This window comes from Hemiscyllium ocellatum, chromosome 30, assembly GCF_020745735.1.
Source record: "Hemiscyllium ocellatum isolate sHemOce1 chromosome 30, sHemOce1.pat.X.cur, whole genome shotgun sequence".
NCBI lineage: Eukaryota > Metazoa > Chordata > Chondrichthyes > Orectolobiformes > Hemiscylliidae > Hemiscyllium > Hemiscyllium ocellatum.
The window spans coordinates 31410249-31437411 of NC_083430.1; the positions used below are offsets into that span (position 1 = coordinate 31410249).

At 39.4% G+C, this 27163-nt stretch overlaps 1 protein-coding gene across 1 annotated transcript in view; it reads right to left on the minus strand.

The window, feature by feature from the left end:
- Positions 1–285: 285 nt before the first annotated feature.
- The window catches only part of fndc5a (fibronectin type III domain containing 5a), a 57733-nt gene continuing 30855 nt past the window's right edge, over positions 286–27163 (minus strand). Inside the window, 4 exon segments of the mRNA XM_060847165.1 lie at positions 286–342; positions 694–827; positions 2067–2144; positions 23450–23642. Of these exon segments, the coding sequence (XP_060703148.1) occupies positions 286–342; positions 694–827; positions 2067–2144; positions 23450–23642 (462 nt within the window).

Sequence of the window (27163 nt, forward strand, 5' to 3'; positions counted from 1 at the left end):
ATCCTGATGAAGGACTTAATGCCCGAAACGCCGATTCCCCTGCTCCTTGGATGCTGTCCGACCTGCTGTGCTTTTCCAGCACCACACTCTCGACTCTGATCACCAGCATCTATAGACATCACTTTCTCCTGATTAAGGGCCTTAATTATTGGCAGGTTGAGGAAGTCCGAATGGAGCTTCTCAATCAGCAATTTATTTTCAAAGTGATGAGAAGGGGCTGAGTATCTCTTGAAGTCCAACTAACCCAATTATTCCCCCCTTTCTACCTCCAGGAAGGGGAAAGATTTAGAAAGAATCTTCCTGTGGAACCAGAGGTACAGGAAGTACCTCTCCAAGTCTGGCCTAAACAAGAGAAGAGTAATATAGAGAATGAGTAGCCAGCAATGGGAGATGTTCCTTCAAAGCAGAAGTCTACAAGCTGGTACTATAATAAATAGAGTTCTTTTGTTCAAATATATGGTGAAGAAAACAATTTATGTGCATCTGAGTGTTATTTAACATGCAAACAAACGTTACTTCACTTTATTGAAATATTATGAATTCCTGAGAATTGCAAGTAATTAGAAATCCACAATTTTGCTACCTATTGGATTATGCATTCATTCAGCTTTGAAAAAATTGATGAGCCTCTATACATCATGGAGTTTAGACACAGTTACTCTTTTTTTGTATGTCAGACAGTAGTTATCCTACCTTGCTGCGTAGTAGACCTCCTGTTGGGTGTTCTGGTGTGCTGTACTCTGAAGAGCTCTTGGCTTTGTCCTTATTATTCGTAGGTTCATTGTCCTTGATGATATCATATTGCCTACAAAATAATGCTATTACACCTGGCAGACAGATGAAAAAGGAATGATTCTTAATTCATATGGATAACGCTTCACTGTCTCAATAACTTGGTACCTGTAATGTAAATGTCCCAATGCATTTCCAAAAGGGAGAATGGGTAGTAGCTGTAGATGAATTAAAGGAGGAAAAGGAATGCAATGTTGTGGATATTGAGAATTTTTTGAAGGTGTAGAAAGAATAAACAACATTAAACAGAATACCAGATGTATTGGCCTAGAAGTATAGAGGAACTCACAGATGTAAAGTAATGATACAGTAGCGCCTCAACATACGAACGACCCCATTCACGAACAAATCGGTTTACGAACAGGATTGTACGTAAAACTTTGCTTCAACGTACGTACGAAATTCAAGGTACGAACGAAGGTACGAACCTAAAAAGCCCGTGTGTGACCACGTGGTTTCATTGTTCTACTTTGCTAAGCGCTTGTTGAACCCAAAAGCTCTCGGGCCCCGAGGGATCTCATTCAGTTTGTCTTTGGCGCGTGCGCTGTGAACAGCGTTCGTTGCTACATCCAAGCATTCTTACGTTATCCGAATAATGGGAGAAATTGATTCAGTTCGTGAACTTTTCGGTTCGCGAAGGGGGTGCCAGAACGGATTAAGTTCGTAAGTCGAGGCGCTACTGTATGTTAAAGTAGTTGAGAATTCTGAATTCAACCTATTTGAGATTTCTGAAGGTTGTTGAAAACAGGATTAATGGGAAACAGCATGAGACACAGGCAATAGAATTTAAAGTTCTGGCCAAATTTAAGGTAAATTGCATCATGGGGGACTGATCAGGACAACGTTTCAGAAGTGAAATTTAAAGGTGACAATGAAATCGATGAGAATTTTGTCAGAGAGGTGGAAGTTGTCAAGAAGGTATAGGGAAGAGTTAACAGCAGAACCTTGTAACCATTGAATAATAAATGGTGCAACTAGCTAAAGGACTTGTTAATTGTTAGAGTTCAGACATAACAGATAAAGAGTTGTGACTTTTAATTTGATCTGGAATACAGAAAGCTGTTAATTTTTCTTAACTGGCAATAAAAGCTTATTAAATAATGAATGAATAGGTTTTGTAGCATTGTTTGCAACATTCCCTAAATGTGCAAAAATGCTTCTTTTCAATTTGAAATGAAATCACAATATCTTCTTGCCTTCTCATTCTGAAGGGCAGGTTAAACAAAACATATTTCGCCAAATTCAAAGAAAAATGGTATAGAGCAAACACCCACCTGCCCACATGACGAGCACAACCAGAATAATGATCATCTCGCCCATCCTTAGTTGTGTATAATGTTGCTGAACCTCCTCTGTAAGACAGAGATCAAACAGCTCAGTCAGTGAGAGACATTGGATAACATTGCAAATCAGTGTGTAAACTTATAACTACTGACAAAATATCTACTACTTTAATAGAATGACTTATTTTACTGTTTCAATTAATAAATATTTAACAAACCTTTGAAAAACAAACATTGACAATCAACTGCAGGAAAAGTACTTGCAATTGTTAAACACTGTTTATTAATTGTAGGTTGTGGCATTATAGAGAATAAACTATAGACATATTTCTATGTACGCAAGAAGAAAGATTTTGTCTGTGTAGGGTGGCACAGAATTGATAAATTATATACTTGTAAACAGGTTGTTTTGCTATATTTGTAGCAACAGATGCAGCAAGTCTTCCTCTGTGGTTTGTACCACATTTAAATATCTCTCCCAATGTCTCAGCCTACTTGTCTCCTCTGTGTTCTAGTCCCTCACCATCTGCTTCTCTGTCTCTAACATTTTCTGCTTGCAACTTTGTTTCTATCTTTCTCACAGTGAGAATGAGTGAGCAAACACTAACAGAGCCAAGTTGGTTCTGAGGTGAAACCTGCCTCTTTGGAATTTGGGAGAGAGCTGGGAAAGTGTAAAGATTTCAGTAAGAAATAATGGAACAGGGTGGAATAACAGAGGGGAGGGAGTGGGAGGTTGGGGACATATCATATTCTGTTTGACTATTTTATTGTAGATTTAGATATGTGTCCAGAATTGTGAAAGTGGGTGCCTGTAGACAAGTTGTCAGTTTAACACTGCTCTGAAGGTTGTTTCAATAAAAGATACCTGAAACTGATAAAATCGTTTTAAAGAAAGACATTTTGCCATGTTGATCTTTTCTAAAAGAAATAGAAAGAGGATAATTTAATAAATTAAATAGATAATTTACTTAGTTCTAGTCTTTCCTGACATTGGTGTTTAGTTTCTTAGCTTTTATTTAGTTGTATGCACTGCCAGGAGCTGGAGCAATAGGAAATACAGCATCTTTCAGTCCAACTCGTCCATGCCAACCAGATATCTGAAATTAATCTAATCCTATTTGTCAGCATTTGGCCCATATCCCTGTGAAGGCTTCCTATTAGTGTACCCATCCAGATGCCTTTTAAATGTTGTAATTGTACTACTTCTGGCAGTTCATTCTATATACGCAACACCCTCTGCATGAAAACATTGCCCCCTAGGTCCCTTTTAAATCTTTCCCCTTTTACCTTAAATCTACGCCCTCTAGATCTGGACTCCCCTACTCTGGGGAAAAGACCTTGACTTTTCACCCTATCCATGCCCCTCATGATTTTGTAAACCTCTATAAGGTCACATATCAGCCTCCGATGTTCCAGCGAAAATAGCCCCAGCCTATTCAACCTCTCCCTATAGCTCAAACCCCCCAACCTTGGCAACATCCTTATAAATCTTTTCTGAACCCTTTCAAGTTTCAAACATCCTTTCTCTCTCAGGGAGATCAGAATTGAACACAGTATTCCAAAAGTGGCCTGTTTCCATGTTGTACATCTCTATGATTGTATGACCACCTTTTGGCTTACTACTCTTTGTGTCCATTAACCTGAGCCTTCCCCTTTCCTGCCTTCAAGGCTTATCTGATACCGGTCTTGGCATCAATGCAAACCGATTTCAACAAGGGGTCAACTACTATATATGGTATTGTCCCACCTGCCATCTTCATGGGAATACGATGTTAGGTGCAATTTGGCAGGGGACATGGATGCATCTATCTTCAGAGGTGAAGGCTTGAGTCATACATTCCACATTGCGCCAGTTGTTGGAAATTTCTCAGCAAATTTCTCAGCCTTGATGTTGAATCTGGTGCAAAGCCATGGAGAATGCCTAATACATTAAAAATTCTATTTCTGCATGCACTTGCAGTCTTCAATTCTATTGTCATTGATATTACCTGCCTCTGTGGGTAGGGGTATTGTGGGAAGGAATGGAATTTCATTCCCTCCCTATAAATAACAGAACTCCAATGTGATAGGTCATATGAAAGTGAATAATAAACTACAGCAGGCACATTAATATGGTCTAACATTTATGAGTTGGATAAAGTATATTTCATCTTCAAATGATCAACACTGTTAATAGATATATATAAGAGATGCTGAGCAGCAATGCATCACTAACTTTGTTCTTCCAAATCAAAAATAACCTTGGTTTGTAACCATTGTGGGATAGTATGAAATATGAGATCACTTTCACAAATGAATGCATCAGTGACCACATGTGGTTTAATATTCAACACACACTACTTATCAAAAACATTGCATCAAATGGGATAAACATTGAAATAGGTGATAAGTGACTTGCCCTCCAATTTCTCCTCCCTCACTTTGGAGGGGAGATCTGATTTGTGCTTCAGCATTGCTGTGAGAGGGAGGATTTTGACTCAGAGATTTGAAGCATCTTTCACTAATTGGGAGGACCTTGATACACGATTGGATTCATGGATGTGTAATAGAGTTCCACTCTGCATAAGCATTCTTCTGTGATGAGGCATAACCTGGATAATCTGATTTATGTGCGAGTTTTTGAATGCATCAATTCTATTGAATTGCATTAGAAAGCTGTACAACAAAAAAGACCCAACTGAAAAAAAAATTAATTCTTGAATGAATATATAAATTATCTGCAGTGATAATAGCATAACAGTTTTTGTGAGCCAAGTGACACAATGAGAAAAGAATTTTTCTCCAGCAAAATTTCATTGGAAAAGAACTGACAAGGGTGGAGCACAATCCATTGTACATTGGTAAAGTGTTTGTATTCAGCCAACAAAAGATACAAACGAATATCGAACTATTATTTGAATGTTTTCATTAGTTTAGAATATGCAGTGTGATTGTTTGATCTGGATATTTGATAACCTGAGCAAGACATAGCATTGATTTTTCAATTATTCAGCTTTTGTAATGATGGCAAAACTGTCAGCAATCACTAGAATTAGTCTGTGGAATGACAATAACCTCCAGGGGCAGATTTCACGGCATCAGGAAGACTCTGCGGATCTTTAAAAAAATGGTGGATGGGACCTGAATGCAGAGATTCTAACCCAATTTTCTGCAGATCCTGTTTTTACTGGTGGATGAAGAGGGTGAATCGTGAATTGCACAGTTCAAAAACCCAAATTCAGCGGAACCATCTGAATTTAGTGCTGAGTTCAAACTGGTCTGATCTGGCTGCTCTGAGAGCTTTAACCTTGAAGTGTTGGAATCATAAGTTTATGCAGAGAATGCAAATAGCCTTGAAGGGAGGAAGAAGTCAAAGTGTCCAGATTTTAAAAAATATTTTCCAATCTTTAAAAAAGAAATAAAAGATCAAACTGTCACTAAGATTTAAAAACACCCCTACTAGAGTGATAAGCTGTCTAATGTGGGTTAGAAAAAAAAATCATAAAATTACGCAGTTTCAAAAGACGTGTTTGTCGACACTTCCTAAAGGCTATGATTATTGTATCATAATGAATGCTGGGGTGAGCTTCAAAAGTTGTAAATCTCAACAGGGAATTCTCAAATCACAGTTTTAGTGACAATTTAAGGAACCTATTAAAGGATTAGATGTCTTTGATTTAGGGTCTGATTAAAAGTTTGTTTCTTTTTATGAGCGATTGACTACTTGGAGAAGTTTAAAAGTTTTGAAAGGGTTTCTTGAATGGGAATTCTTTTCAGAGAAAAAGTGAGGACTACAGATGCTGGAGATCAGAGTCAAGAGTGTGATGCTGGAAAAGCACAGGAGGTCAGGCAACATCCAAGGAGCAGGAGAATTGACGTTTCAGGCATAAGCTGTACATCAGTTCTTTTCACTGTCAAATGGGCGTGAATGATAGCTATTTTAAATTGTTAGCATTTTTACTTTATCTCCATATGACATCTTAGGTCGCCATATAGTAAATAGTGGGCTATGGAGGTGGCATATGAATTAGCATGGAAGTGACACAGAAGTTATGAAACATCATGAGGTGAGTGAGTAGCATGAATTGGTGTAGAGGCAAGTGAATGGGAACTTGAGGTGACACGCATGTGACATAGGAGTATGAAAGGGCACAAAATAGTATGAGAAGGGTGAGGACTAGATCGCTTGACAGCATTTAAAACAGCTAACATTCATTTAGCCACTTATCTCTCCTTCTTCTCGAGTTGACAGACCAATTTGATCCCGCCCGTTTTCCCGGGGTGAATATCAGATCTAATAGAGGCCTTTCAATTGAGGCAGGTCTGCCACGTCAGGACATTTCCCAATTTGATTCCAGAAATTAGGAGCAAAATCCTGGCCTGGAGTGTCTGTTACAGTCAGTGATTCACAAATAAGAATTAAGAGATGAATCCAAAAAGATAAACGTTAAAAATAAATGAATAAATCGATCACTGAATTGTACATGACCAGTGGATTGTTTACCATGTTGAACACTGCGGCCAATGCAGTAGCATTGACGTTGGTAGTTTACCAGTCAATTTTATTAATGCTGGCTTTGTGGGCTAAAGGAAACTCTGTCCTGATTCCTTTTGTTATGAACTTGTGGGTGTACTATAACTTTAAGAAAGTTAAAAGCTAGCAGAACTACCTGATAGCATCAAGTATTCAGAACAAGATACAGTGAAACCTTTTGGTCCAGCAGCTAGTGTAGCTGGTTGCCTGGAGACAAAAACAAATTTGAATTAGGCCAATCAGTTTAAATTTTACACCCCAAAACAACCAAACTCCAATCATGTTTGAATTTAGTATATTGACAATCTTAAAAGCCAATGCTGTGGGGGTATAAGTCTGGGGAAAATTGAATAGTTGGGGGAGAACTGCCAAGCCACCAACACATGCAGACTGCCCAGCGAATAGTCTCTTAAAGGTACCTTGATCAATCAGTGACCTGTGAAACAGAAATCCTTAAGAAGAAGAAAAGAAGACAGAGCAAGATATAAAGAGAAGATTCGACAGTTGGCTGGTTTTGAAAGTTGCATTTTTCTTAAATTTTATTGAGGGGATTTTATCGGACTAGTATTGTAGAAGGGGAAGATAAAATATAGGTTAGAGGAAGGAGTTGTAAATAGCTAGTGGGCGGCACGGTGGCACAGTGGTTAGCACTGCTGCCTCATAGCGCCTGAGACCTGGGTTCATTTCCCGACTCAGGCGACTGACTGTGTGGAGTTTGCACGTTCTCCCCGTGTCTGTATGAGTTTCCTCTGGGTGCTCCGGTTTCCTCCCACAGTCCAAAGATGTGTGGGTCAGGTGAATTGGCCATGCTAAATTGCCCATAGCGTAAGTTAAGAGGTGGGTGGCAGGTCGGTGTGGACTTGTTGGGCCGAAGGGCCTGTTTCCACACTGTAAGTAATCTAAAAAAAAGTTCTTAGTTAATTATTCTCTGTTATACTTTAAGAAATAAAGTTGTTAATTTTTACTTTAAATAATGACGTTTGGGATAGTTCTTGGCCTCTCGAATTTTCACAAATTAACGCATGGAGTAAATCTTTTCTGTGTGGCTGGTTTGAAATAGCAGTAGTGGTGATGGGGTGGGGGGTGGGGTTTAGTATTGTAACAGTTCCGACAGTGGGTTGCTGGTTAGTTGGCTTCCAACACTCAGGATGAGAGACAGTGTATTTTTTCTTTACTTCTATTGCAGGTTTACTCAATGGCAGTTCTCAAGGTTGTGACATCAACAGTACACTAGTCCAAACATTAGAATGTTAGGCCATTATACATAAAGATAATCATTACTTTTGGTTTTAACCACGTCGACAAGAGGTAGTTTTCTGATGAGGTGGCAGTGGTGATGAGGTCTGGGGGTTGGGGTGGGGGGCTGGGTGTTGGGGAATAATTGCCCCCCCCCATAATATCTTCCTGTTAAGTTTCTTACTATTTGAAACTTTCTTGACATACAGAAGCAGCATTCCATAGGTTCCACAGTGGACTTTTCCAGACAGCACCTGCATTTACATCCACAGTCATTTGTCAGTGGCAGATATCTTTTAAATAACATTAAAAGGCTAACAACGTCTATGGTGCTTTGGGATTCTGATCTGTGAGCACGCCACTTCCTCTGCAGGACAAATGCAATGACATCCATTCTCATTTCATTACTAAAGAGAAAGTGAAAAACAAATTGAACATAAAGCCCCCTCCCCCAACGCTCACACAAAGTTCTGGGCAGGATGTCTGTGATCACAGATTTGATTTCCCAGCAATGTGGGTGATGTTTTAGTGGTACAGTTGAAGGAACAAGCTCTAACAGAATAACCTGGAATTGTGTCTTATCCCTTTCCACAAAAGCTGATAGATTGTGGTCAGTATTGCTGTGGTCTCTTTGTATCCATTATGGACATATACTTTCAAAGGGATTGAGAACCACTAACAATCTAAGGGTTTCCTTCTCTACTGTGGAGTACAGTTCCTAACATTTGTTTAATTTTTTGGATAAGTACCGAATTGGTCTCTCCATTCCAGATTCATCTTCCTGAAGGAGGGCAGTTCCTACTCACATTGATAGCTGCTTTAAATACTAGCTTAACTTGGAGGTGCAAGCAGCACAGGGTCAGTTCATACTGATTTTGCTTTGCCCAATGGTAAGCCTATCAGCATGGCTATTGTGCTAAGGTTTAGGGCCATGGCAGAAGAAAAGGTACCCTTCTGATCATTTTAACTTCCCAGCTAATGGGCAACATTTCCCACTAAAAAAATGTTGAACTCTTCGGCATTTGAGAATATGTCACTTGAGAAACATGGCTAAAAACAACAAGTTTTATCTTCCTGATATCTCCCAATGACACAACTTTCAAACATCATGCTCCTTTTAAACTTTTTTCAATGTTTTCTTTGCCTAAATAATTTATTCCACCTTGAGATTTTTTTCAAAATTGTACTCAGCTGTAACATTTCAAAACTGACATCTGGCTCTGTTCGGGTGCCCAGCCAACTCAGCGATCCAATTAGACCTCCAGTCCTTCATTTCAGTTTTGGAAGCTGCTGCATCTTATTCTGACGTTCTATTAGACTAATAGCAATAGGGCTAATATTTTCCAAATGAGATTGCTGATGTAAAGTGACATTTGTTCCATCCCGCCTGGTTACCAAGCCAATGTACTTAAAGGCTCAGAAGTCTGACTTCCAAGTTTGAATTTGGCTTAAGTCCATTTGTCACAATGCTTGCAAATTCTCTGCTCCCACCCTGCAAAAAAAAATCTTTATGAATCATAAAGATGTCTGGAAGTTGCAACTCAGTGTCAGTAAAACATAGAAGACAGCCCAATCTTAATAAGACAGACATTAGTATGAATAAGCAAACTCAAGGGGCATCATTCAGGCCATATACACATTTCTTCAGATTCCAGAATGTCCTCAAAGTATTTGGTGCCTCTTTTGAAGGGTAAAGAAAAACTTCCCTCTTGATCTTCCTACAGAAATGCAGCTTCAGCACCAATTGATCTAAGCCCCCAAACATTAGCTGCTGATAAAGCCAAGAAAACGTTCAAAATTGCTTTTCCAACCATGAATGAATCTAATTTTATCTTGCTCCCATTTACTTTGGTCTTTTAATTCTCAACAGGAAATATCTATGCTGTGCATAGAATGTAGAACATTACAGCACTTCAGCCCACAATGTTGCACTGACCTGTGAAATCAATCTGAAGCCCATCTTACCGACATTATTCCATTTTCATCCATATGTTTATCTAACGACCATTTAAACACCCTTAAAGTTGGTGAATCTACTACTGTTGCAGACATTGCATTCTGTACCCCTACTACTCTCTGAGTAAAGAAACTAACTCTGACATCTGTCCTATGTCTATCACCCCTCATTTTAAAGCTATGTCCCCTCGTGCTAGCCATCACCATCTGAGGAAAAAGGCTCTCACTGTCTACCCTATCTAACCCTCTGGCTATCTTATATGTCTCAATTAAGTCACCTCTAAACCGTCTTCTTTCCAATGAAAACAGCCTCAAGTCCCTCAGCCTTTCTTCATAAGACCTTCCCTCCATTCTAGACAACATCCTAATAAATCTCCTCTGAACCCTTTCCAAAACTTCCACATCCTTCTTATAATGCAGTGACCTGAACTGTACACAATACTCCAAGTGTGGCCGCACCAGAGTTCTGTACAGCTGCAGCATGACCTCATCGTTCCAAAACTCAGTCCCTCTAGTAATAAAAACTAACACACCATATGCCTTCTCAACAACCCTATCAACCTGGGTGGCAACTTTCAAATATAGAAATGACAAACAGCAGTGGACCCAAAACAGATCCTTGTGGTACACCACTAGTAACTGAACTCCAGGATGAGCATTTCACATCAACCACCAACCTCTATCTTCTTTCAGCTGGCCAATTTCTGATTGAAACCGCTAAATCACCCTCAACCTCATGCCTCCGTATCTTGTGCGATAACATACTGTGGGGAACCTTATTAAATGCCTTACTGAAGTCTATATACACCACATTAACTGCTTTATCCTCACTCACCTGTTTGGTCAATTTCTCATAGAAGTCAATAAGGTTTGTGAGGCACGACTGACCCTTAACAAAACTGTGTTGACTATCCCTAATCAACTTATTCCTTTCTAGATGATTACAAATCCTATCTCTTATGCCTTTTTCCAATAGTTTACCCACAACTGAAGTAAGACTCACTGGTCTACAATTACTAGGTCTGTCTCTACTCCCCTTTTTGAACAAGGGAAAAACATTTGCTATCCTCAAGTCTTTTGGCACTATTCCTGTAGTCAATGATGACATAAAGATTAAATCCAGTGGTTCTGCAATCTCCTCCCTGGCTTCCAAGAGAATCTAAGGATAAATCCTATTCAGCCCAGGGGACTTATCTATTTTTACCCTTTCCAGAATTGCTAATACCTCCCCCTTGTGAACCTCAATTCCATCTAGTCTAGTAGCCTGTATCTTAGTATTCTCCTTGACAACATTGTCTTTTTCTGGTGTGAATACTAATGAAAAACATTCATTTAGTGCTTCCCCTATCTCCTCTGACACCATGCACAACTTCCCCTTCATTGGCCCTAATCTTATTTTAGTCATTCTTTTATTCCTGATATCCCCATAGCTATCAGCTTTAATGAGAGGGCTCTTTATCCCCTATTTTGCACCCCAGTGTACATCACAAACTTTCTCCAACTTTGTAGTTCTCATTGTTTGGCATCTTTCATTAACCCACCTTCTAGTTTGTTCAAGGTTATAAACACTTCTTGATCAATTGACCTTCTGCTCCTGTTAAAAGGATTTCTTGCAATGGTTTGTGATCTCCTTTCACAGGGAGTGTTCACTCATCGACCCATTTTGAGCCTAAGCTTTGTTTTCATCCCTCCAATTTGTATTTCATGTTTATTATAATAGAGGAAATGGAGACACCTGGAGAAGGTTTTTGGTAAAGATGGAAAAATAATAATTCTGCAGCTAAGGAACCAAATTATTCAGATGCATTCTTCAAGGTTTCTTGCTATGAATTAAAAATTTACAGTTTCTGAAAGAGTTATAGAAAATAGAGTGTAGCGAGGTACCTCTCAGATCCATACGTTACACAGCTATGAGAATCAAACTGCCATAACTGAATGAATATTTCATGTTCCTGATCCGTGCTTCTGCCCCTCATTCAACTTTTATACATTCCAGTGGCCTTCCCCATTCTACCTATAATTTCTGTATTGACTCATCCCTTCTAGTTAATATTTTACTTTATTATCCACTTTTGTTAACTACCCTTTGGAACAATAACTGCCTTGACTATGACAACTGATTTGTTCATCATCAGACAAACTGTGGCAGTTTGATCCTCATAGCTCTGTGACATATGGATCTGAGAGGTACCTGGCTCTTCTTTATTTACTATTACTGTGATGTGGGGATGCCGGAGTTGAACTGGGATGGACTCAGCCAAAAGTCAAATGACACCAGGTTATAGTCCAACAGGTTTATTTGAAATTGCAAGTTCAACTAAGTCAGTTGGACTATAACCTGGTGACGTTTGACTTTTGACCTTTTCTATAACTCTTTCAGAACCTGTAAATTTTTAATTCATACCATGCAACATGGAAGAATGTACTTGACTAGTTGGTTCCTTTGCTGTCCACTTCTTATTTTTCCACCTTTACCCCATACCTTCTCCTGGTCTCTTCATATAAGAAACTATATCGCCCAGATTGATGCTGGTTTCTGATGGCCTTGTATGTTAACACTTGCTGAATTCTGTGAGAATTTGGCTTTAATGATACCTGCATGCAGTGCATTCAAATGCGCTGAAAAAGCAGAACTAATTGTAACACCTTCCAGAGCTGGGACTGTTCACTTTTTACTGATGAAACTTAGGATTCCTACCACAAAATAACTGATACGGACTATATCCTCCCACCATCTGCAATGAATTATACAAACAAGGAGCAAAGGTAGGTCACTCTGCACTTCAAACCTGCTCTGCCATTCAATAAGATCATGGCTGATTTGATTTTAACTTCATTCTGCATCCTTGCATATCTTTGATAATGTTTCATTCATTTGGCAATCAAAAATCTATCCATCTTTGCCTTTAAAAATATTTGAAGATGCTGCATCCATTGCCTTTTGAGATGGGGAATTCTCTCAGCTCAGTAAATGTTTTTTCATCTCAGTCATAAATGGGTGACCCTTTCATACTTAGACCATGACCCCTAGTTCTAGTTTCTCTCACAAGAAAAAACTTCCTTTCAACATTCAGCTAGTGAGGAATCATTCAGGATCTCAAGACTTTTTAGTATATAAGTTTAAGCAAGGGCAGATGATAACTTCTTCAACCAAACTTTTACAAACCATTTTGTCTGGTACTGCATGGCTCCTTTCGCATAACCCATTGTTAAAAGGGCTTTCTGATGCTCCATTCATAATTATGTCTATATTCACACACATTGCTTTGAAGTCATCAATAGGAAACATCACATATTATCAGTGAGAAATCCAGTCAGTGAACATAGAACATAGAACGTTACAGTGCAGTCCAGGCCATTTGGCCCTCAATGTTGCGCCGATCTGTGAAATTAACCTAATGCTCACCGAACCTAGATTATTCCATTATTATCCATATGTATGTCCAATGCCCATTTAAATGCCTTTAATGTCGGCGAGTCTATTACTGTTGCAGGCAGGCCGTTCCATGCCCGTACTATTTTCTGGGTAAAGAAACAACCCCGATATCTGTTCTAAATCTATCACCCTTCAATTTAAAGCTATGTCTCCTCATGTTAGCCTTCATCATCCAAGGAAAAAGGCTCTCACTGTCCACCCTATCTAATCCTCTGATTACCTTATATGTCTTGATTTAGTCATCTCTCAACCTTCTGCTCTCCAATAAAAACAGCCTCAGCCCCTCAGCCTTTCCTCATAAGATCTTCCTTCCATACCAGGAAACATCCTAGTAAATCTCCTCTGAACCCTTTCCAAAGCTTCCACATCCTTCCTATATTGTGGTGACCAGAACTGTACGCAATATTCCAAGTACAGCCTCACCACTGTCTTGTACAGCTGAAGCATGAACTCATGGCTCTGAAACACAATCCCTCTACCAATAAATGCCAACACACCATAAGCCTTTTTAACAACCCTGTCAACCTGTGTGGCAACTTTCAGGGAATTATGTAACTGGATACCGAGGTCTCTATGCTCATCTACACTGCAAAGAATTTTACCATTAGCCTAGTACTCTGCACTCCTGTTACTTCTTCCAAAGTGAACTACCTCACACGTTTCCTCATTAAATTCCATTTGCCACTTTGCAGCCCAGCTCTGCATCTTATCTATGTCCCTGTGTAACCCACAACATCTTTCGGCACTATCCACGACTCTGCCTACCTTAGTGTCATTCTGCAAATTTACTAACCCATCCTTCTACACCCACCTCCAGATCATTTATAAAAATGACAAAAAGCACTGACCCCAAAACAGATCCTTGCAGCACACCACTGGTAACTGAGCTCCAGTATGAACATTTCTCATCAGCCACCACCCTCTGTTTTCTTTCAGCTAGCCAAGTTCTGATTCAATTCGCTAAATTACCCTTAATCTGATGCCTCTGTATTTTTGTGCAATATCCACCATGTGGAACTTATCAAATGCCTTACTGAAGTCTATATACACCACGTCAACCACTTTACCTTCATCCACTGTTTTGTCACCTTCTTGAAGAACTCAATAAGGTTAGTTAGGCTTGACCTACCCTTCACAAAACTGTGTTGACTATCCCGAATCAAGTTATTCCTTTCCAGAAGATTATAAATCCTATCTTATCTCTTTTCCAACACTTTACTCATAACCAAAGAAAGGCTCACTGGTCTATAATTACCAGGTTATCGCTACTCCCCTTCTTGAATAAGGGAACAACATTTGCTATCCTCCAGTCTTCTGGCACTACCCCATCAACAATGATGACATATAGATCAAAGCCAAAGGTTCTGGAATCTTCTCCTTGGCTTCCCAGAGAATCCTAGGATAAATCCCATCCAGCCCTGGGTCTTATCTATTTTCAAATCTTCCAAAATTGCTAAAATCTCCTCTTTGTCAACCGCAATCCCATCTAATCTAATAGCCTGCATCTCCATATTCTCATTAACATTGCCCTTTTCCAATGTGAATTCTGATGGAAAGTATTCATTTAGCACTTCTCCTATGTCTTCAGATTCCACAAACTACAGTCTTTGATCGGCTGTAATCTAACTCTAGTCATTCTTTTATTCCTGATATACCTATAGAAGACTTAAGGTTTTCCTTGATCCTATTCGTCAACAATTCTCATGTTCCCTCCTGGCTCTTCTCAACCCTCTCCTTCGATATTTATTGGCTACCTCTTAACTCTCAATTCCCTTAACCGAGCCTTCACTCCTCATCCTCACATAAGCCTTCTTCTTCCTCTTGACAAGATATTCAACTTCTTTAGTAAACCATGGCACTCTCTCTCGACAACTACCTCCTTGCCTGATAGGTATATACTTATCAAGGACCTGCAGTAGCTGTGATTTGGAGATGCCGGTGTTGGAGTGGGGTGCACAAAGTTAAAAATCACACAACACCAGGTTATAGTCCAACAGGTTTAATGGGAAGCACACTAGCTTTCGCAGCGTCACTACTTCATCAGGTGCTAACTGCAGTAACTTCTAACTGCAGTAGCTGTTCCTTGAATAAGCTTCACATTTCAAGTGTGTCCATCTCCTGCAGTTTCCTTCCCCATCCTATGCATCCTAAATCTTGCCTAATGGCATCATAGTTGCCTTTCCCCCAGTTATACCTCTTTCCCTGAGGGAAATACCTAACCCCGCCCATTGCTATTGTAAACATAACCAAATTGTGGTCACTATTGCTCAAAGTGATCCAAGTCCAGTCCCTATGAACTTTTTCATTACCTTATCCACAAGTATTTTCTTATCATACTAAACATTTCTGTTGAATGACAAAATGTGGTGGCTGCACCTACAAAATGATTTTATTTTACTTTATCCTGTACCTTTAAATCTACAGTCATTACTTTATTCAAATCTCTTTTTATAAGCTATGACAGTTTTTTTTTGATGATTTTTAACAAAACCCACACCTGTCACTTATCTCTTTCATAAGCTTATCATACTGCACATTCCGTATTCATGCATCCATTACAGAAGCGTTTATCTTTTAGAAGAAAGTTAAGCAAATTACCTCTGTAATTTTAACAAAATTGACATTTTGTCCACTGAACTTCCACCCCCGACATTAAAAATAATTCTTTAGTTTCTTACTGGACAGTTAGTGTTCCATTTAAGAAGCTGAAAATGTGTTGCTGGAAAAGCGCAGCAGGTCATGCAGCATCCAAGGAACAGGAAATTCGACGTTTCGGGCATAAGCCCTTGCTTATGCCTGAAACGTCGAATTTCCTGTTCCTTGGATGCTGGCTGACCTGCTGCGCTTTTCCAGCAACACATTTTCAGCTCTGATCTCCAGCATCTGCAGATCTCACTTTCTCCTTCCATTTAAGAAGTCCAGTAGTGTCTCAGTTGTGTAGATTGCAAATTTTCTGATTTTCCAAATAGATTAGCTTTGACATTTTCCAAATCTACAAGTTATCACAAGTCAGCTAATAGAGTAGGATGACACTTGGATGCATGCTTACTATCATATACACATTTGCTCACTTGGCATTCTGTTATTTAACACCTACAAATTGTAATCAGCTAAGTATCCCTGGTGAAAATAATTAATTTACTAAAGAGAAGATCTTGAGCAAGCGAATTCCTGAGACAGTGAGCCTACTGTTGCTCCAAATGTGTATGTTTATCTAAAGAATATCCTTTTAAAAAGAATCTCCTCTACTGTGTACAAGTCTCCTTCTTTGCCAACTACTTCTGCTGCTTAGGGAGTTGGCAGCCGAGGGATAGTCTAAAAATTACAGCCAACATTCAGGAGTGAAAATATAAACACTTGCACACCCAAAGGCTGGTCGTAGTTTATAGTTTTCTTTCACAGATGGCAAATAGTACAGTGATTAAATAAAAAACAAAACATACTCTATATCTGTTAACAAAAGGTATACATTTTATAGGAAATGCTGGATTTTAATAGGTCAGCCATGACCTCACTGAATGGTAGACAGGCTCAGGGGGGCTAAATGGTCTATTTCTGTTTCTGTGCTACTGGATGATAGCACAAGGACTGAACCTGGTCTCGATAATTTCACACTATAGCACAATATTTGACAAAAATTGAATCAGATGATATAGAGATGTGCAGCATGAAAACAGATCTTTCAATCCAACTTGTCCATACCAACCAGATATCCTAAATGAATCTAGTCTCATTTGTCAGCATTTGGCCCATATCCCTCTAAATCCTTCCCTTTCATATACACATCCAGATGCCTTTAAATATTGTAACTGTATCCCCCTCCACCACCTAATCTGGCAGCTGTTTGCATACAAACCTCACTGTTCATTTGTATAATCTATTGAAGTTAAAGCAGCAACACAATTTTTGAATGGTGTTCACTCGTTAAAATAAAATGCAATTTGGATTTACTATAGTTAATGACTACAATACTCCTATCAGTTCACAATCATCAAGACTATAAGGTTGTAAGTGGAATTTGAACTGGAACCTATGAGGTTGTCTGTATTGGTTACATGCACATTGGGTGTTTGAGATGTGAATAGCAGAAATTCTTTATTCTTTTTAAATAATTTGAATGGATGCTGTCGGAAATCACTTCATGTATAATTAATACTTTAGTCTGAAATCCTGTTTATGTTCTTTTAAATTGTTTATAAGTAATGTCACTAATTAGATATAAAGTCAAAATTCATGAAAATGTTAAGTAGTTTTGCAGTAGTGTACACAGCATTATTTCAGAGTTTAAGGATTCAATTAGGAGCATTAAACATCATCCATATTTAGAATATAGTCATTGTTTAGATTACCTCTGTATTAACAACAATTACTATTACATCATTAATCAATATTACTCTCAAATGAAGAGCCTCATTGTATCAAAGGTTTACTTTTTTAATGAAACCTGAAAGTCTTGCATTTCACAAAGTATTACTAGATCTATTTGAGGAACAATAGTGCAGGCCATTATGCAGGGATGAGATATACCTTATTGCTGATTGCATGTTCTATATATTAAATTGTGATTACTTAAATGAATGTAAAGAAACAAAGTGATTATAGGAGATCTATAAAAAGTAGTAAAACATTTAACACTGCATTGAATGATAATGAAGTCTACTTAATCTGTTCAAATGTGACCATTTGATTGATTACTGTATTCATTCAGCTATAGTCTACCATTCTCAGGACATATTTTGTTTGATATCAGTATTTGTTTAATCATTCAGAAGGAACATAGAATACTCACAAGGTTTATAAAATGTATGTAAGCCATGACTTTGTTGGTATTTTCTAAAGAAGTTGACAAACATGACGGTGTAGCTAAACTCAGAATTAGGGCAGTACACAAGGAGGTGCTTGACAAGAACGAGCAGAAAGGGCTGCTGCCTGGCTTGCTGTGTTCTTCCAGCATCTTGCCTGTGTACTATGATTTTGTTAGTAGCTGTTCTATCTTTGAGTCAGAAAGTTGTTATTTACCTACATCAAAACTGAGCAGAATAATCAAACTGAGATGCTCCAGTGCAGTACTGACGGAGTGCTGCACTGTTGAAGGTGTGTGTTTTCTGGATGAGATGATGAAGCCTCATCTGCTATCTCAGATGATATAAAAGATTCCACAGTACTATTTTGAAGCAGGAGAGTTATACCTAGTGGCCTGGCTGATACTTATCCCTTAATCAACATTACAAGAACAGATTATCTGGCCACATTGTGGAAGTTTCTTTTGCACAAATTGGTTGCTATGTTCTTACATTACATTGGAAAAGTATGTCAGGGCAGATTTAAACAACAGCAGAAATAATTCAATTTGACCATTTTGCTTTTAGCTCTTGCTGTCAAAAGAAACAACGTTTTTTACAGTTATTTCTGGGTAGCAATTATTTATTTTACAAGAGTTTGCCATGGCAGCTATATTATACACAATTATACTGTGCAACCCAATTAGATAAAAAATAAGTTCTGTACAATTCTTTATTGATAAGAATATGAAAATGTAGAGAGAAGAAAATGTGCAAAACAGTTACGGTAAATGTGCTGCTGAAACATCAGTGCACCTCTTTTGACCAGTAATAAATCATCAGACTCCTTTATTGGAAATTCATTGCAGAACAATTTCCCTATCACTTGTGCAGCTCTACATTAATGTAGCAGGATTGAGAGTAGGTAGGGGGAAACTATTCCCATTACTGGATGACACCAGAGAACATCAATATAAAGGTGATTGCCAAAAGCTTCAGAGGTGACATGAGATAAAATGTTTATGCAGCAATTGATTAGGATCTGGAATGCCCTGATTGACAATGTGCTAGATGAAGATTCAATCTGAAGGGAAAAAGAAAATTATCAAGGCTATTGGGAACGGAATTAAAATGAGTGAGACTAACTGAGTTGCTCTCACAAACAGCTGGCATGGACATGATGAGTTGAATGGCATCCTTCTGTACTGTAATTATTCTATAATTCACAAAGCTATTGCAGTAAAGTGTCAACAGACAATCACAAAAGCAAGATATGTAAAACAGTAATCATCATCCCTGTATATGGTGCCTGAGAATCATCACCGGGCTGGGTTTGGTAATAATAGATGAAGTTCAATATTTAATGTTAAACTAGAAAAAAAAATTAAATTACAGCATGCTTGGGTGTTATGCAGAGTAGCATTGGAAGACATGGTAGGCTATAAAAGTGGGTTTATTGGCAGTGGCTATCACAGTGGCCACCACAGGGGGTGCAGACAAGAACAAGGTGGACATCATTAAAGTATATTGTCAGGCTCAGAAGGCAGGGAGGATAGTTGGAGGCAGAAGTTTAATGTTGTGTCTCTACATGGATGGGTGGAAATAGGCTGTCAGAATGGTGCAAAGGAAAAGGGACACGGAGCTCATTGGGGGTGGAGGATGGGACGGAAGTGGGCCGGGGGAGGGTGTTGTTGCTGATGGTAAGCAGCTGTGCTCTCTGCTGACATTTGGTGTTGTCTGGAACATGCCCAAGTTAGCCGGAGTCTGTGTCGCGTCATGTCTGCTAAACAAAGGATGTTGAAGGGACAAATAGAGGCCATTTAAATTTGCAATAATTTCATTGTGTATTTGCAATGCATGCAGAGCGAAAGTGCCTCGAATTCAAATGCTAGTCAAAGGAAAATTGCCAGTGTCCTTGCAAATTGAATGTTGACATTTCAGTGATGCAAAACTTAGTATCAAGGACGTAAAAAGAGACCAATGCTGGCCAAGAGTGAACCATGATTAATGTAAGTTCGAAGGGTGTTGTGAGAGAACATTGCTTCAGTATCTCTCATTTAAGTTTAACAATGTTCTGTGCTGAGTGCAATGAAAAATTGAACAAATGATGTGGGTCTGAGATGTGAATGGGGTCAAAGCACAGCAGACACTCCCTGTTGTGGTAATGTGTTGATCTTTCAGCTGACATGACACCTTCACCAAGTTGGTGCACATGGTGAGGCTGAATGGTAGAGACATGTCTGTCATTATCATGGTGCAGGATGTCTCACTGTATGCAGAAATGTATACAGACCTTACTGGCAGTGCATGCCACTGATAGTCCTTCTAAAAGCTGCCTTTAACTCCTTATGTTTACAACTTATGCCATTTCCACTGAGAATGTGCTGAGCTGCTGGTGGGATGTTGGTCACAGTGGGTGTCTTCTGAAGAAGTGAAAATGACTGCAGGACCAGAGCCGATGATAAGCTCAGGAACAGCCACAGGCCACCACAGAAGCCACGTAGTATTCAGCCTAGGGATAAGTTGTAGCCAGGGCTCTCTCAAGGTTCACAGGAGTTCCAGAGATTTTGATTCCATAATGGAACTGAGCTGGATGCTAGAGCAGGATCTGACGGGTGCAGGCATGGGAGACCATCCTCTCCTGATGACTGTGAAGGTGACAGCCAGTCAGGTCACCTGTCAATCACTGGAAGGAACAAGTCACATAGAGGTTCTGTGTGGGCTGTCTCAGTTGTGCTCCCGCAAATACATCAGGACAGTGACCGGCATTGTGCAAGACCACACTAGGTCATTTTGTTTCCCAATAACATGGTCAGTGTTGCAGCCTGGGGGCAGTAACATTTGGAAATAGCTGGTTTTCTCTAGGAGCAGGGTGCAATTAACTACATACATGGCATTTCACAATGCTGTGGAATTCATCGTTAGGAAGGTGCTACATTTCGTTAACATTCAGGTGATCTGTGATCCTCACTGCCACTTCTTGGAATTGTGTGCCCAAGAATTGTGTAGCAATTCCTGAAGAAGAGCTTATGCCTAAAACGTCGATTCTCCTGCTTCTTGGATGCTGCCTGACCTGCTGCGCTTTTCCAGCAACACATTTTCAGCTCTGATTTCCAGCATCTGCAGTCCTCACTTTCTCCTTTGGGTGCCCACAGTCTTAGTTGTTGCCATGACTCCGACATCCTGAAGCACTCTCGTGAATCTGGGCATTTGAAGGTCCAGGTGCCTTACAAAGATGATAACTGAGAGAAAATGTTACCCATTGTGACCTTGCCTTATGACACATTGTGCAGCCCTCTGATTGGTGCAGAGTGCAGTACAATACTGCCCCTGCTACAATCAGGAAAAGCGCAGCAGGTCAGGCAGCATCCAAGGAGCAGGAGAATCGACATTTCAGGAATTCCTGAAGAAGGGCTTATGCCCGAAAAGTTGATTCTCCTGCTCCTTGGATGCTGCCTGACCTGCTGTGCTTTTCCAGCAACACATTTTTCAGCTCTGACCTCCAGCATCTGCAGTCCTCACTTTCTCATGCTACAATCAGGGCCATGATGGAGCAAACACGGGGGCTGCTAACGATATGGGTTCCACTGGGAGCATGACCTCCAGTACAGTCTGCATAGACTGGGTCACATCAATCTGGCAGGCTGTGCGGTGCACAATTGAAGCAGGCAATGAGACAATGTGCTGGATACTGAGGAACTGTGAGAACAGGAGCAATGTTCTGAGGAGGAGGAGGATGAGGACAATGAGGCACTGCAAGTCAAATAAGACCTGACTGAGACACCCAGTTCCTGTGGATGAAAGCAGGGTGCAGCAAACTGTCATGAACTCCAGACCCATCCTTTGTCTTTACAGCCCAACATTTGGTTTGCACCATGGTGGGTGAACGGGAGCCTCGACTGATTTGGTAAATAAAGGCTCATGTTTGCAGTGGTCTGATAGGTTGCATGTATGGTGTGATGTTCCCCTTCTGGACAATGATAAAATGTGGACATTGAGGACAGAGTAGCAGTGACTTAGAGAGAGTCTTTAAATGGGGTGGAGAGGTAAACTGTGTGGCTTGGTGCAGTGATGAGGGTGAGAGAATGGGGTTTACATTAGGGGTGTGTCATGAGCAGTGTGGCTTTGTGGCTGCTGTGGTATAGAGTTGCCTGTGAGAGGCAGTGGATCAGTGGTTAGCACTGCTGTTTCACAGCAGCAGGGACCCACATTCGATTCCACCCTCAGAAAATAGTTTGTGTGGAGTTTGCACATTCTCCCCCGTCTGCGTGGGTTTCCTCCGGGTGCTTCAGGTTCCTCCCACAGTCCAAAGACGTACAGATTAGGTGAATTGGTCATGCTAAATTGCCCGTATTATCCAAGGATGTGCAGGCTAGTTGGATAGGCCATGAGAAATGCAAGGTGTCAGGGATAAGGTTGGGGTTCAGGTATGGGTCTGGGTGGGATTCTCTTTAGCGTGTCGGTGTGGACTTGATGGGTTGAATAGCCTGCTTCCACATTGTGGGGATTCTATGACCTATGCACTTGTCTGGTTGAATGGTAGCCTTTCAAAGATAATGTGGGCACAAGGGATGCAATTGGGTGAGCAGTGAGTTGTTCTGGGAATGACATTTAGTAAGATGGTGCGAGAATTGAAAGTAGGGGATGCCATGGGGGAAAGGCTAATTAGACCTGTCTGGCATGAAATCTCACATGGTGAGAATTCCTCCTAGAAACCTGACACAATTCACACAGAGCCAAAAATCACAAAATTCAGCCTCACAACTCTATTCTCACATTTGATGTGTTTGATGAGAAAATTTCTTTATTTGCTGATGATTCTTCAGTAATAAGGGCTATTAAAAAAAAAGTATGTGATGTGGAGTTAATTATCAAAATGAATTCATAAAATATTTAATAGCACATACAGAATTACATTAAAAATATTTATAGGTTATTTAGAATTGCAATATTCACTTGCAGGATTCAGCCAAAAACCAGATTCTATTCTGGAGTCAAAGTGTTATACAACATGGAAACAGACCCTTCAGTCCAACTCGTCCATGCTGAGCAGATGTCCTAAATTAGTCTAGTCCCACTGGCCAGCATTTGGCCCATATCCCTCCAAACCCTTCCTGTTCATATACCCATCCAGATGCCTTTTAAATGCTGTAATTGGAGCAGCCTCCACCAAACCCTCTGGCAGCTTGTTCCATACATCCTCTATCCTCTGCATGAGAAAAACTGTCCCTTAGATCCCTTTTAAATCTTTCCCCTCTCACCTTAAACCTATGCTGACTAGGTTTGAACTCCCCTACCCTGGGGAAAAGATCTTGGCTTTTCATCCTATCCGTGCCCCTCATGATTTTCTAAACCTCTATAAAGATCACCCTCAGCCTCTGACATTCCAGGAAAAAAAAGTCATTCTATTATTCAGAAGCCATTCCATTAAAGCACTTCAATTTAGCATTACCTTTTGAAGCTGATTTCTCGGCTTCCTTTGGGGTCCAAAAGGAGATAGGGTCACTAGCTGGGCTCACACCGCTCAGACTAATTGACTGCACATGGACAATATACTCAGTATTCTCCTCTAAGTCCCACAATACACAGGAACGGGTTGTGGTATTCACTTCCTGAATAAGGCGTAGCATTCTCACATCCTTTTTCTAGAAATAGAAAGTACACTTGTTAAGCTTAAATGAAACGATTACATATTGAACACATAAGAAAATCCATTGATAATACATTAATTTGTTGAGAACTTAGATACATTTCGTTAATACTAATGAATACTATAGCCATGAGGTTAATTCTCTGGGTAGATTGGGATTGCAGAATTAAATCAGTTTGCAAGATGAGGGGAGGCCAGGAACAATGGGCTGAAAAGAAGAACAATGTTTTAACTTTCTCATTGTTAATATTTTTAAACTAAAGTCTGGTTGACATCTCATAATATTCACTGATAAATAGAACATACATAGCCAAAAGTAGTCTGATGCATTTAAATTTACGACTCTCACATAGATAGACAGCTATCAGCAGCTGTATGCCAAATGAGGACTTGTCATTAAGAAAGTTTACTTCAAAGTGCTAGTCCTTTATTTCATCTTAAATAATGACTGCAACGTACAGCTGTCCCTTCAGTTATACCAACAGCTTTCACCGACACCTTGCCCTGTTAAATTTTCGGGTCTTGTTTTTTCTTAACAAAATGACTCAGGCTGTTAAAATTCTCATGCAAAACCTTTCAGCATTACACACAGGGGGCATGAGACTCCTAAGATTACATTGTAACAGATAGTCATGAATATTCTAAAATGTCAAAAACTTATGACACACCAGTTCAATATTTGACATCCACTAATTTTGATTGTGTTTAATTTCAGTTTCATGGAATATCATTGTTATCATCACACTCCAGAGGGGCTGGCAATACAACTGACTGAGATTGATTTCTTTGCAGTTGTTTCCTGACTGTATAATGCCTGTTAAGGTTGATACATAAAATAACCTCAAAAAGATACAGTTAGAGTATTAGCTATTAATTATCACCACATTCCTATTTACTCATTTAGACTTCCCTCCCACGCAATTCAAGAAAATGAAGAAATTTTACAGCTGCTTGCCTGATACACTAATGTTATCATATCACAAAACAGAATCCCAGGATATAGAGCTGATTAATTTTTAATCTTTATTAATGTCGTGATTACATTTGAAGGAGGAAAAGACCAGATAATGGTGAGTATCTACATAATGTTTGAATATTCTGGAGGATGAGTACTGTCAGATAGGCCGTGTTTGATGGCAATTTGTTTGGACTGATCTGGAGGTCATCACCATGAGGACATTCTCAGTGCCCCAATCTCTAGTGGGGAATAATTTTCATTTCTCAGGCATGCATTGGCATGGATGATTATTATAAATAAAGAAAGGAGAAGCCCAGATGTTGATCGGGTTCAGAATATTGAAATGATAGGGTCAAATGGATGTCCCACTAGCGATCCAGAGGTATTTTGAATTCTACAGGTAGATGTGTTCTCTTCAGGGTATCTCTGCCCCTTCAAATGCATTTCTACCTTTCAATGGCAGTCCTACCTGCAGCACTATTGATACTTCTCTCTTAGTATTTCCCGTTGGGAATAAACACCACAGTAGGGAGATAGGTTACTGCTGAGTCACATTTACAGTGATGCTATGATGGGAGAATCATGATCTAAAATTATAAAGAGAAGCTCGAGAGGAGAAATTAAAATTCATGAAGAATGTGCAAATAAAAAAAAGTTAGCTTTTTGTTGCAGTGATGTTATGTACTTTATATGTATTTTTGTGAATGGAGAGACAGCTTGAAGCCTTTTGGAGTTAAGAAAAATTTTGCCAAGTTATACTTTCACTGTGTAATAAAAAAAGACCATAAATCATTTGGATAAATGTGTGCACAGTTACTCAAACAGAACTTGTATATAAAGTTAAAGGAAAAATCGAAAGAACTATGGATCCTGGAAATCAGAAACAAAAACAAAAACAGCAGTTGCTGCAAAACTCCAGCAGGTTTGGCAGTATCTTTGGAGAGAAATCAGAGTTAATGTTTCAGATCCAGCGACACTGAAATTCTGAAGCAGGGTCACTGGACCTGAAACATTAAGTCTACTTATTCTCCACAGATGCTGCCAGACCTGCTGAAGTTTTCCAGCAATTTCTGTTTTGTTTTTGATAAAGTTAAAAGTCTTTTCTAGGGAAAGCGCATTAAAGTTATGTATGTGAATGGTCAGTGTCTGGCATTATCACAGAGTATAACTTAGATTTCAACTTCTCTACAGAAATTATATGAACCTCCAACAGTCACCTTATTCTGTGTTCAAGATATTATAACAGATCTCACAATTATTTCAGAAGCTGTAATTGATTGAGAAAGTATGTGTCATATTAAGTATATCACTCCATTGACAGCACTTATTGGAATGCTATCAAATATTATTAAAACACCCTCCCGGCAGGCAATTATTTTACATTTCAATTCTTCAAGTTTCTGCATCTTTCTATTATATTCATTGCTTTTTCTATCTCCATGCCATCCATTTTCAAATAGGTGAACAAGTTAATATAGGATGTTCTCTGGTTATTGCTATCGTCACTTTATTACTTGACTTGAAATGTACTATGTGCAGCAAGGTGGATTCTAATTTTCTATTCCCCTCAATAATACTACTGCACCATCTTTTGGCTTGCTCAAGCTCTGGTAAAATTCATCCCCTGAATGTAACAGAAAAAACATAATGTCAACCCTAGATTGAAAACTAATTTTTCTGAATAGGGTGTAAATTTACCTCACAAATGACATACATTCTAATATAGACATTGGCAGTTTGCCGACAGTTGAGCTTGCCTCAGTGTTTAATAGCCATACGGCAGTTGTGAGTTGTACAGTCAATAGAGATGTACAGCAGAGAAACAAACTTTTCGGTCCAACTCATCCATGCTGTCCAGATATCCTAAATTAATCCAGTCTCATTTGCCAGCATTTGGCCCATTTCTCTCCAAACTCTTCCTATTTATATACCCATCTACATGCTTTATAAAATGTTGTTATTGTACTAGCCTCCACCACTCCCTCTGGCAGATCATTCCATACATGCACCACCCACTGTGTAAAAAAACTTGCCCCTTAGGTGTCTTTTAATCTTTCCCCTCTCCCCTATCTGTGCCCCTCATGATTTTATAAGGTCATCCCTCAATGTCTGACACTGCAGGGAAAAATAGCCCCAGCCTATTCAACCTCTCCCAAAGGTCGAACCCTCTAACCCTGGAAAACCCTTCTAAATCTTTTCTGAACCCTTTTAAGTTTCACAACATCTTTTCTGTTCCCATGAAGCTGGAATACCTTGCTGCTTTATAGACTTTACAATTATAAAACACATTTTGATATCAAACAGCAGCTTAAGTTTGAAACTAATATTAGCAATAACAATATTTCTAAGTCAAACTGTAGAAGGAAGATCAGAACAGAAAAGTTTTGTTCAAAAGCTTGAAAAAAATCGACTAAATTCATCTTATTAATATTAGTTACATTCCATCCAGGCTTGCCCATGAATGATATCCCTGATAATGTTGAAAATGTGATCATTCTTAAATAAAGCAGATCTATGGGGTTACCAAGTTCATCATGATTTATGCTGAGGTCCCCTAC